This window comes from Salvia hispanica, chromosome 6, assembly GCF_023119035.1.
Source record: "Salvia hispanica cultivar TCC Black 2014 chromosome 6, UniMelb_Shisp_WGS_1.0, whole genome shotgun sequence".
Lineage (NCBI taxonomy): Eukaryota > Viridiplantae > Streptophyta > Magnoliopsida > Lamiales > Lamiaceae > Salvia > Salvia hispanica.
Window position 1 is genome coordinate 44,424,375 of NC_062970.1, and position 13,199 is coordinate 44,437,573.

General features: G+C 34.9%; 2 protein-coding genes across 3 annotated transcripts; one reads left to right on the plus strand and one right to left on the minus strand.

The window, feature by feature from the left end:
• Positions 1-1,577: 1,577 nt before the first annotated feature.
• LOC125196463 (auxilin-related protein 1-like) lies at positions 1,578-4,170 on the minus strand. 2 transcript variants are annotated; one of them, XM_048094988.1, is made up of 8 exons: positions 3,662-4,170; positions 3,109-3,476; positions 2,977-3,032; positions 2,819-2,875; positions 2,431-2,487; positions 2,077-2,172; positions 1,835-2,011; positions 1,578-1,762 (listed from the first exon to the last, which is right to left on the minus strand). In XM_048094988.1, exons 1-8 carry the CDS (start codon positions 4,117-4,119, stop codon positions 1,724-1,726), a joined length of 1,308 nt encoding a protein of 435 aa, XP_047950945.1. In that variant the 5' UTR covers positions 4,120-4,170; the 3' UTR covers positions 1,578-1,723. The 2 variants fall into 2 exon arrangements, with proteins under 2 accessions (XP_047950945.1, XP_047950944.1); XM_048094987.1 differs by having other exon boundaries at positions 2,077-2,175.
• A 6,640-nt stretch (positions 4,171-10,810) lies between these two features.
• Positions 10,811-12,629, plus strand: LOC125191611. Its single transcript, XM_048089005.1, has 3 exons — positions 10,811-11,018; positions 11,120-11,185; positions 12,054-12,629. Exons 1-3 carry the CDS (start codon positions 10,845-10,847, stop codon positions 12,516-12,518), a joined length of 705 nt encoding a protein of 234 aa, XP_047944962.1. The 5' UTR covers positions 10,811-10,844; the 3' UTR covers positions 12,519-12,629.
• Positions 12,630-13,199: the final 570 nt, after the last annotated feature.

Sequence of the window (13,199 nt, forward strand, 5' to 3'; positions counted from 1 at the left end):
AGATTGGCTAAATGCGATCCCATAGAATCCATGTAATTGTTGTTGTGTTGGGCTTGAAGCTAGTCCCAACAAGTAGTCCATTAGTGAAGTGGGCTTTTAAGGTCCAATCTATTTTATGAATTAAGTATATCTATTTCAATCTTTTAATTTGTGTGAATTTAATAAATCAAGATAATTACTTCCAAAAAATTAAATGAAATTTGAATATGAATATAAATGTTTTTTTGTATGAAACTTATTTTTGGAAATAAATAATAGACCAATCTTACACACATTGAATCACAATTCAATTGCCGGAGCTAGACGTCACCAAACCGAACCGGCCCGGCACCGTCACCGGGAACCGAAACCGCGGTGGCGGTTCGGAACCGGATAGGAGTCGGTGGTTTAGGCGGGCCGGTTTAGGTTCACGAAAAATCAAGAACCGTAACCGCCGGTTCGGCGGTTCCGGTAGCTTTTAGGGTATAGGCATGCAGGCGTAGGCATGCCGACTAAGAGTATATATATATATATATACTATCTATTTACATTTATAATTTATTGTTTTTTGCTTCAATTTTTTTTATTTAAGTCTTTTGATTCTTTTGTAATTTCAATTTTCAACATTTGTATTTGTAATATCGACATTCACATATCGTTCAAATTTGTATGATTGTATGATTGTTTCAATAAAATTCCAATTGTTCCAACTCCAATGTCGACTTCTACTCAATTTGTCAATTGTCATTCTCGTTTTATTTATTTATTCGATAGTACAAGACTACAACTACACCTACAACTCTACAATTAGTACTATACCGGAATAAAATTAAAAAATAAAAAATAAAAAAATTCGGCATTGAACCGGCGGTCCGAACCAGAACCGCCCCGGAACCGTCTGGAAACCGCCGGTTTTGAACCGGCTTGGAACCGTGACTGAACCGGAACCGGAACCGGAACCGCCTGACCCTAGGCGGGCCGGTTCACGTTCCATATTTTTTTGAACCGGAACCGCCGGTTCCTAATCGGGAACCGGCGGTTCATGAACTGTGGTGATGTCTAGCCGGAGCAATGATAAAATTGATGCTATAAGCTATGCTTAGCATGGGTAAGTAATACTCCCTCCGTCCCACAAGGATTGTCTCACTTTGACCAGACACGGGTTTTAAGAAATGAAATGAAAAGTGAGTTGTACTCCTAAAAGTTAGTGGAATATGAGTCCTACTTTTATATACTAGTTTTATACTACCTCCGTTTTCTAAAAATAGCAACTCTTTCTTTTTTTAGGCCGTTCCTTAAAATAGCAACTTTCAAACTTTCCATTTTAGGAAATTTTTATACCCTTAATAAAGTAGACCCCATCATCCAGTAACATTAATTTCATTACTTTTTTTTCTCTCTCTTACTTTACCAATTTTTCTCCCTCTCTCTTACTTTACCAAATTGTGCATTAAAACCCGTGTCGTTTCAAACATTCCTATTTTTTAAAAAAGAAGGTAGTAATAAAATGTGAGTAGGAATGAGTTAGTGGAGTATGAGGTCCACTACAAAAAATAGTAAAAAGTGAAATGAGACAAATTTTGTGGGACAGACGAAAATGGAAAAATGGGACAATCATATAGCAGTCTTGCATATACTACCAAGTTACAACACACTCTCAAGTCATAACATATCTATTCAGCCTCAAATCTCTCCTGCATACATAAGTTGCATATCGAAAAATCAACACTTGTTTTTCGATTGTTTAGAACACATCCAGAGAGATGAATGCATCCCAAGCATCCTACAATCAAATCATGAGTAGTCAAGACAAGAATCTTGGCCATTTTCAAACTTGTGCAATGTTCAAACTGACCTGAAGAATCGAGAAGGCTTTATCAGCAATGTACTTCTGTTGGGGCGTTGCGCCCCTTTGTTGGAGCTTGTCCGGGTGCAGGCACAGTTGCGCCCTCTGATACGTTTTTTTCACTTGAGTGGCTTCGATTATATTTGCCAAGGGCACCGGTGACCACCCACTGTTAGGCCATAAGATCTGAGTGGCAAAGACAGTTATATATCTGTTGATTAGCAGTTGGATTACTAACAAAATCTTCTCACATGATGCAAGGAAGAAAGCAGCAGTCGAATGTCGGCTTCCTTGCCACTAGACCATAACCTGATCTTCTCGTCCAGAACATCCGTTTCTGTGTGTTCCTGCTTCGATTTGGAGAGAGTTAGTTCATTATCACGAGTCCAAACAACGGGTTTAGTTACTACTTTCATGATCGTAATGCCATTATTCAACCGGGGTAAGTTCTAAAAGATGTTGCAATGTATGATTCAAGAAAGAACAACTTCTCATACATGTTACTATAGATTCCTAGTTGCATTTTGGAAAGTGAAGCTCATTTCTTGCTGATATGAAAATAAAGTTAGTTTATGTATGGTGACAGTAGAAATGCAGCTTTGTACCATGTATTCAAGTTGTTGTTCCTCTTCTACTATTTCCCAATTGACCTGTTGCTTATCCTGGAAACGAACAACAGAGAACGCGATCACCATAAACAGTAGACTGCAAAGAAAAAGATCTACAAGAACCCTCAGAGACTTGATGTCATAGTACTATATCACAAGTTCAAACGACGGATTACTACATTCCTGATCTATGTTATTAGATCACAACGCACTATCCAACCGAGGTAAGTTCTTAAAGATGATGCAGTGTGTGATTCAAGAAAGCGTTCTTGAAAGTAGAATGCCTCGACTGTGGTGAGATCTCACACATGTTACTATCAATCTCTAGTTGCAATTTGGAAAATGAAGATAAATGTATGATCACAATAGAAATGCAGCTATATACCATGTGTTCAAGTTGTTGTTCCTCTTCTACTATTTCCCACTTGACCCGCTGCTTATCCTGTAAACGAACAACAGAGAACGCGATCACAACCATAAACAGTAGACTTCTACGAAGAAAATCTGCAAGAACAAACCACATTATAATCATAACTAATATACCAGTGATCCAAAACTGTCTGTATGTCCCTCGGAAACTTGATGTCCATTCAACACATCTGCAAAAGGACACAACCAACATCAATAAACAGAGTTAAGAAGAAGCAAAGCAATAAGAGAAAAACTAGCACAAACCATGTGTGGTTTTCTCTGCCTCACACTCCGAATAATGTGTTTGGGACTTCTCCTTCGCCCACGCTATGGCTTCATCCACACCGTTGGATTCACAAGTCCCTTCCCTGTTCTCAGAGCTGATCTCAATCACATACGAGCTCATAACCTCATCCTCCTCCTCCACCTCGTCCGCCCTCAAAACATCGTCCTCATCACGCCCTAACGAGGAGTGACAGACTGAGGAAACTGCAGATGCTGGTGAGTTGTTGAGCTCCATGTCATCTGCAGACACTCTGTTTGAGCCATGGCTGCTTGAAAATGGCGGCATCATGTTTTGATCTTCATGCCCTATGCTTGTTGAATTCCACCTACTCCTCACATTAATTGGCCTAAAATGAATTGAAATTTCAGTTTCAGCTCTGCTAATTTGCTTCACCTATGATAATTCTGAAACCCTAATTTATTCCAATTAGATGATCTTTCACAATTAGCTTGAAATTACAGCCCAATCTCGTGGAAAAAGAGGCAAAATCAGTTGCAATTAGCACAGAAAAGGAAAGGAACAAAAAATTACCTGAGTTTCGAAGCGAAAGAGGCAACATCGGACGGCCGGTGAGGGCTGAGCTCCTCCGAGCTAAGCACCGACGAAGAGCTCGCTTTCGACCTCGATCTCGACCTCGCCGCTCTCTCATCCTCCCACCCGAAAATATCTCTGTAAAAACCGTTTTCTTCCCGTTTCTGATAGCTCGGGATCCTGAACTCCGGCAAGCTCCGCCCCGGAGGAGGCGGCGCCGATTTCTCCGGTGGCGGGAAAATCTCCTCGTAGAAGCAGCCCGTTGAGGAGGAGGAGGACGACGACGATCGCGGGAAGGCGGGGGAGAATTGGCGGGAGAGGATCGTTCGGGGGGGCCCGCCGAAGACGTCGCTGAACTCTTCTGCGTCGGCGGTGGATTCCCGGTGGAGGTGGTGGAGTATGGGCGGGGGCGAAGGAGGAGCGGGCATTCCGATCCTCGTTCGCCATGAGTCATCCATCGTCGGTGAATCGGTGATTCACCGGCGATGGGAGTGGTTGTTTCTGAGCAGTGATTGCTAATGGAGATAGTTTGATGATATGAGCCTGCTTGCATGTGTTTATACTTTATACATGAAGCTTTTTAGAGGAATTTGATAATTTGACGTAACTTAATTAACGAGACGTTTTTCCTCTAATCAATAGGTCGGAGATTCGAATAAAGACAGTTTATATGTGAAACTGCATATTAATGCAAGTTGGAATGTTATATTCATGTTGTTTTATGTAGGGATGTCAGTCGGGTACATAAAAGTGCATATTAATGAAGTTTGAATGTTATATGCATGAAGTTTTATACTTTTATGTTTACTGTTACGTAATTTTGTGTATAATATTGTACATTTGCATGGGTATTTTGGTATTACATTGCCTAAGGGAATGATAATAGTATGTATTATGTACTCCCTCTGTTCGTGAATAAGAGTCCCATTTGTTTCTGGCACGGGTTTTAAGAAATGTCAAGAAAAGTGGGTGGAAGAAAGTTAGTGAAATAGGGGTCCGTCCCACTTGTATATATTAGTTTTAAATAATACGTGAGTGGAATGGGTTAGTGGAATGTGGGGTCTTTTTACCATTTATGGTAATTATGAACCGGGATTCCTATTCGCGGACGGACCAAAATGGAAAAACGAGACTCCTATTCGTGGACATAATAATTTTAGATCCTAATATGCTACATATTTTACCTAAACTATTTTATACTCTAATGTGGACTAACAATAAGGAGTAGTACTACCATGATTGGCAAGAACACACAATTATACTATAGTGATAGTTATTATTCCATTTGTCCTCGATTACTTCCATGTCTCATTTTTTTTATTGTTCCATTATTACATGTCTTATTTTTTATTTTATTACTCCCTCCATCCCCAAAGAATATGCACATTGGGTTCGGCATGAATTTTAATGTAAACTTGGTAAAGTAAGAGAGAGGTAGAGAGAAAACGTAATTTAAAGTATTATTAGTGGGGAATGAGTATCACCTCATTAGTAAGAAAAGAGTTTCCAAATGAAAAAATACATATTCTTATGGAACGGACTAAAAATGAAAAAATGCATATTCTTGTAGGACGAAAGGAGTATATTGAAGTGAGATTAACATTTCATGAACTTTTCTACTCATATTTCTTATATCTCGAACAGAGTAAGACGTTTAATAATAGGTGAATGGAGCAATATTTACTTTCAACCTACTTAAACTTGAGTTTTCACTTTGACCGGCCTGTTAAACCATCTAGTATTCAAATTAAATAGGTTGTTCATTTTTGGTTTTATCCCTAACTCTAATTTGATCCCCTAGTAGATGAAGACTTTCATGATGAACAAAGAAAATAATTAATCATAGTCAATGACTCAATAGTGATATGGAAAAGTGATGGAAAAGTGTTTGAAATTTTGAATAAACACAAATGACCACCACAGTCATAAAAGAAATTTTATCCATCAATTTTTAATTTCCATTTATTATAATTTTATTGATTCATTTTATAATCACTTTCATTTTTTGAGATTGATTCCAATTTTCATCGTTTTCTGGATTTTGAACTGAATCATATTCGTGGTCAACAGTCACAAACTAGTGAACTACCAATCAATTAGCTCAATCAGTGATTCTGATTTAATAATATATTTCTAGTGTTTGATTGTGTCTGAGAAACATAACTTATTGCTAATTTATTAGGAAAAAGAATGGGGGTAGGAATTGGTAATGGTAGGTAAAATCATGGATAGAAACATGATTGATTTTAATTGATCTTATCGATTAATCATGGATATACATGATTGATTGTAATTGATCTTATGATTAAAATATACTGTTCTTATGATTAAAACTTACTATTCTTATAATTGGTTTCTTATATGCATTTTTTGCTAAACAAGCCACTATTAAACTCTTTGTAAACAGAGGGAGCTAATATTCGAATATTGTTAGCTCCTCACCACATAAACCCTTATAATATCTAATCTTGCTGAAAATGCATAATTCAACCCTAAGCTATACCAATCTTACAAAAAATTTACCATAATCTATAGACATAAAAGAAAGAAGAAGATAAAGAAGAGACATCGAAATGAAGGTATAATAATAAAGCCCTAGTTATGTATCCATGTCTCGGGTCATGGGAAGCGCACGGGTTGTTTTAGGATCCGACTCGCGCATATAGTAAGTATGAGTGCGTATGACCGGTCAAGATCTAATTCCGGATTCATTTCCAATTAAAGAATTATAACTAAATACACCAATAAAGCCTATTACTTACTATATATGTTGTCAAAATAAACAGAAATGAGAAAAAAAGGAAAGGTGTGAGAAAAGAGGCAGGTGTGGTATAGGATTAGGAGACAATGCATGATGCATTCTTTGATTCAAATTAATCTTTAAAGAAAGCCCCCTTCATTTATTTTTTTTCTGTATCTACTTTTATGTACTCATCTTTGCTTGCAAAATAATTGCAATCATTAATCTCCGTAAAGAAAATATCATACAATATAAGAAGTGTGACACTCCACTTGAGCCTAACTTCGAATTATTATTCTATTACCAATAGTGTAACCATTATTAAAAACGTCATAAACATAACGTAATGCGTAAGATGATGAACTTGTGTAGTCAAATCAACATAAAAGTAATGCATAAATGGCAGATAGAAGGGAAGAAAATAATTTATAGCCTTTTAAATTAAAGATTTAATTTTTTAATCGCATGACCCAGAATCTGAGGCTGTTTTCTAGCTTCAAGTTATTATTATTATTATTATTATTATTATTATTATTATTATTATTATTATTATTATTATTATTATTATTATTATTATTATTATTGACTCGTGATTGTAGCAAGAATATCATAAAACACGAGATGAAATAGAACGCAAGTGAACAAACCCATTCAAATGAATATGTTGAGGCTCTAGATCAAGGTAGTGTGTGTCCTATGACCTATCGACAACTTGTAAATTCATGTCTTCTTATCACTCTCACACTTCATACCTTCCGAATATGAAAGATAATTCAATAATATAATAATCTTGATCTTTTCCTTCATCAAGTATCTATTTATTTCAATATACTTAGTTCTGTCATGTTGTCAGAGGCGGAGCTACGGTGGGACCAGGGGTCCTTGGGCACCTCACCCATTTGTGTAATATATGTATGCAGTTTTGAACATGCTATGAGCTAGTGCAGTTGGTCCGAATTTCAGCCTCACCTCCGGGAGGTAGTGTGGTCGATTCCCTCATGTGGCATATTTATTATTTTGGAATTTTGTTCTTTCTCTTATGGGTTCATTTTTGTTTATTAAATTCATATTTTATTAGATTTATAATATTAGTAAAATTGTTTTTAAAGCTATACTTGCCGTTCATTTGCTTTATTTTTTCTTTTCTAATAAGTACTTTTTGTTGATTTTTTCACATTCATTTATATTTCATGGATTTTCTCACGTTAGAAACTTCCATTGATGTTTTTTACAAGTATTTTGTATAAATCATTTTATCAAAAAAATAATTTTTATAGTTTTAAGAATAAAAAATAGTTCTTCTATTGCATAAATATTTTAAAATATTATATGATTAATAAAATCAATTTTAATGTGATGCCCTTAATTATAAAATGTTTGGAATAGAAAATAACACTTTGATATAATAAATATGTTATTATTAGTAAAATGGTGCTATGCTCTAAAAATTTTAGTCACTAATTACTTTTTTCGTCCTTCATTTTTCACGCGTGGCTTTTTATATTGCTCACATTCGAGCTATTTTCATGTCGTTTGTATTAAACAGACTTAATAAATTTTTTAGTGGTAATTTGGGCCCCCCACCATAAAATTTCTGGCTCCGCCACTACATGTTGTACGGGCTTCTCCCAAATACTAATACATGTTCTTTCATCACAAAATAATCGACAAGGTTGTAACAAAGGAAAACCAACCTCTAATAAAAGTTTTCATAGCCAAAACTTCATAGATATTACTACTACTTTTCACATCTCAAAACTCAGCTTCTGTGCTAACCAGTGGAACAACTTTATGCTTTTTACTTTTCCATGTGACTAAATTTCCTCCGACCGAAACCACGATCACTTGTTCACGTGTCATAAACACGATAACTGTGAAGTGAAAGCCTATGCTCATGATAAGAATTCAACAAACACAAGAAAATGACATCTAAATAAATGCTTCTCGCAAGAAAGAAAAAAGAGTTTGGATTATGTACTTTGCAGTGGTTTTGGACCATCTCTCGACAAATGGAGTCATGTCCTAGACTTGTATGATCAAAATTCTAGCTAGCCATGCTCTCTTTTCAACTCTCTCTCTCTCTTACTCTCACTCACATAGCAACAATTGTGGCAATCACATTACATATTAATTATGCTAATCTTAGGGGTTGTAAATTGACAATGCAGCCACAAAGATACAAGTAATTAAAGGTATCTGATCTTTGTCTGCGGTTGATATGTCTAAACTCCAACTGCATATCATTTGAACCCAAATTTCTAGAAGCACAATAATACTTGTCACGTTTAAAACGTGTCAAGATTTATCTTCAACGGCGTAGTGTTGTTATTTAAAGAACAATAATTTATATCCAAGATATATAAATGCATTTGGTAATAATAATACATGGTGAGAAAACCGTAAACTGTCTTCATTATCACTTCTCACCATATTTTTGAAGTAATGTTTTTAATTTTATTTTAAAAAAGGGTGATAATGAAAAACTACTAATAAAAAGTGAAGTTTTGAATCAATTAAAAACTCGAGGGACGATCTTAGCATTTCTTAGTAAATGTGATAATAAAATCGAAAAAGAGAGCACAAAAATATGCAATTTTTCATGAATCACGATATTAAATTACGAATAAACAAGAAATAGTTTTAAATATTAGTAGTAGTAATATTAAAAATCCAATCCCAACATATCGGTGGCTAAACACATTGTCCTTCCACGCTAGGCCCAAGTAAAATGAGTTAACTGAAAAATTATGTGAAGCCCACAAAAATAATTTCATAGATAAATTAGTTATGTGAAGCCCAACAAAAATAATTTCCTAGACTAATAGAATCATTAATAGTATATTTTTTTATTTGATTTTATAGATTATTTGAACAGCTTACTTGGGTAATAAGACGTTTCCATCCTTATCTAGGTAATTTCACCATCATTAATTTATTCTTCTTTTCACTCAGATAAAAGAGTAATTATCTCATTATTGTTTTGGAATCTTATCCTTTTTTGGAGTGAAAAGAATGGATAACAGAGAAGAATTTTTTTTTTCTAAATAAGGATGAAAAAGAAATTTTCAGCACAATATTTTGTTTTTAATAAGCAAGTTTCTGAAATTCAAATTCAGTCTGCTGCTTCATGTACAAGAGACAGCACTTGATTGGTTGGAATCGTTTTATATTACAAAAGTGAATTTTCGGACGACTTTTATGTTTGATTTTTTCTATTCAATTTTGTTTCACGAATTTATTTTATTTTTCAATGCCTTCTCTAAATTTCAATAGTTTCACTTTCACCTAATAATCTAATATTTCATGTGGATTATTAGAGTGATTATGTGGATATGATTATATTAGTGCTATATTATTACAATGGGTAAGTAGAGAACACCGTCCTAAATTCCTAATAATTATTAGGAGCAAAAGCATTGCAGAACTTGTTTCTTTATTTTCTTGCAAATAATTTCATCAGAATTAATAATGCTAAACCGAAACATTACCAAGTATTTTGACCTATAACACTTGAATTTTGTGTTTAAATAAATACTACTATCTCCACTCAAACAAACATTTTTATGTCACTATTAAAAAAAAAGGCTAAAAATATTTTTAATGCAATTAAAGATGTTAATTTATACTTTTAAATATACCATCAATACTTGAAAGAACATTTTCATTCTTGATATCTCAATTAAAATTAGGAATACAAATGGAAGCGTCTTAGTAAAATAAAAGATTAAGATAATTTGTCCTAAGTTACGGATAACTTTTTTGCATTCTTAAATTATAATTACTTTTTAAAAAAGTTCAACACAAGTAATACGTTTCTGTTTTCATATCATTAAAAGATAAAAGTTTTTAGTGTGCAGTTCATCCATAAAAATAAGGAACTTTCATTTGGAGTAATTACTTTATAGTCCACATCATTTTCACCTTTTAAGACCTTTGACTATTTTTTCACTCATATTATTTCAATTACTTTTTTAAATATATTATTTTTAAATATTTTGTACTATAAATTTGGACCCTACTTATCTAGTGGTACTGTGCACTAGTACTAAATATAAAGTGAAACATGCCAAATTCTTTTTTGTAACCAATTATTGTGTCTATATATTGACATAACGAGCACGCAATTGAAATTTTATAACAAACTTTCCACGTAAAATAAGTCTAATTGAAGGACTATTCTAGAACCTTAATACAATGCAGCATATGACTTTGTCTATATTCAAATATTAACATCATTTTCATTAGTTTTTTTTCATCATAATTTTGGTCTCAAGAGGAAGCCAATCTATGACCAATCAATTCGATATGACTTTGACTATCTTCAAATTCAAACACAAGAAAATTCTAACTTATTTTTTGTCCCCTATCTTCTTCTTCTTCTCATATACATAATCATCCATAAATCCCCTAAGAAAAAAGCAGAAAATAGTAGAGATAAAAAAAATGGCATGTTATGTTCCTTTTAACAGCAGGAATTTGGACATAAGCTTCTTCATATTTAGACCAACAATTGTTTATGTAGATTCTCTTATTGATGCTCTGAAGCAGTTTTCTTCATACACTGACAGCCTTGGATGTGTTCATAGTTCTATATTTACTAGTATTCATGGGAGCATGGTAAGCCTGACCCGACAAATGGTCATCTCGATTTCTCTGTTAGTTTTCACGTGTATATTGATGATGTCATTCGATTTAGTGGTGTTGTGTGTCTATTGCAGATTGTATGGTATGGGGCTTGGATGAAGAGGAGTGATGAGAACAAGCAACTCCTAATTGCAGCCCTTGTAAGTAAATTTCAAACCTATTTAATTCATGATAGTGTTTTTTGTGAAACTTGGGATCACAAAATTGTGTGTTATTGTTGTGACTTGTGAGTGTTGTGGGACAATATTGCGGTTTGCAGATTAGGTTCATCCCGGTAGTAATCGCCTAATTGGATGAATGGGGTTAATTGTGACATGAAAGCGTAAGAATCCAACGCGGTTCCCTTCTTTAGTCTGTCTCATTCGATGGGAAAAGGGTCCATTGGATTTATAAGCATCCTGCAGAGTTCAAAAAAACTCCGTTTTATTTTTGTTATATATGATGCTTTTGAAAATTGAATTTCATTGTTGGATTCAGAACACCTCTTCCTTGATCTTGATAGTATCTATAGGAAATTCGCCAATTTCTAAGTCAGAACAAAAGGGGAATCACTCAATTTCCTAGGCATATAGAATTATTCTATGTGGATTGAATAAAGTGAAGAAGGTTGTCGTTGTCGTCGAAAGACAAAAGTGGTGTAGCAATTGTTGCTGGCAATGGAAATAAACCCCTATACCGAAGGATTGGGTCAGCAACAACTCTAATAACCGAATTTGGTGTTTATAGACTTTCATAGGCTGCCGGCGCCGATAGAATCAGTCAGACTCTCCTTAACCTTGCTTGGATCCGCCATTAATATTTACTCCCTATTTAGTAGTATTGAAAGCACATAATATGATTGAGTAAAAATTTTACAAAAATCAAATGCGAAGTCGAAAAAAACAGTGCTAAAATATACTGTACTAAATTGTTCAATTTCAAAAAAAATTAACCACATATAACTAAAAATATTGTTTTCCATTTATCTCTAACTAATAACATTAATTTTGCTTTTTGTTGCAATCCCAGATTTCGGTCCTAACAAATATGGTCGAAAGCATGGCCATCTTAATCGACCACAGCTTCTTCGACGCATACGCCGGGGAATCGAGAGACGGCTCTCCGGCGGCCAAGTTCTTCACCGGCGACGTGGTGGCGATGAGCTCGGCCATCCTCTCCGGCGACTGCGAGTCCAACGCGTTGAGCTTCGCGTACGCATTTCTAGCCATATTCAAAGACCAGTTTCTCAAAATGGAAGGCGCGGCGGCCGGCGTTTGCTTCAAGTCGAAAACCATGCCGAAAATAGTAGGCCTTGTGGTGTGGAAGTCACTGCACTCGTTCTACACGTACGTTTTAGCCTCGGATTTTCGGAACCGAATCCTTCCTTATTTTGATGGATTTGCGGTCGACATCAAGTACGATGTTTTTCGTGTGGCTTATGTTAGTGGCCAAAATGGCCTTGATCAACCACTCCAAGGTGGATTAGAGACATGATCGTTTTGTTAATTTGGTCGTGTATTCGACCCAATTTTGATGTGTTTATGTGAGAATTAAAAGATGAAAGCAAGTAATCAAAAATATCTCAATGTGTGTCTGTGGTGCAATCTATGTCATGATCATTATATTTAGTTGTTTTTTACAATCAATTTTGATGTATTTATGCGAAAATTGTGAGATCCACTAAAAAAAAGTGTTCGGGTATAAGACAAAAGTGTTTGGAAAAAAAGGGAGACGTCTAGCACTTTCCGAGCACCAAAAGTGCTACTACTATATATTTGCCTTGTCAGATTAATTCTGATCACTTTTGTTTCATCGAATACTTCTGAGTACTTTCTAAGCGAAAGATTCCGAGCACTGGAATGTGCTCGGTTCACTAGTAATTTGAACATTTTTCGGAATATATCCGAGCACTAGAATGTGCTCGGGTCACTAGTAATTTGAACATTTTTCAAAATATATCCGAGCACTACTTTATAGGTAATGTTGAATTTATTCGTGACCTACGCAGGGCCCGTGTTATGATTCCAAGCACGCCGGTGCTGGAATTTTGGGATTCTTTTAAATATTTTTTCTACATTTTTATTTTTTGTAGTGAGATCTAAGCAACAATATTGTTGAGTTATTGCTTAAGAAAATAAAATTGTTGTTTCAACTTAACTGAAATATATATATTTT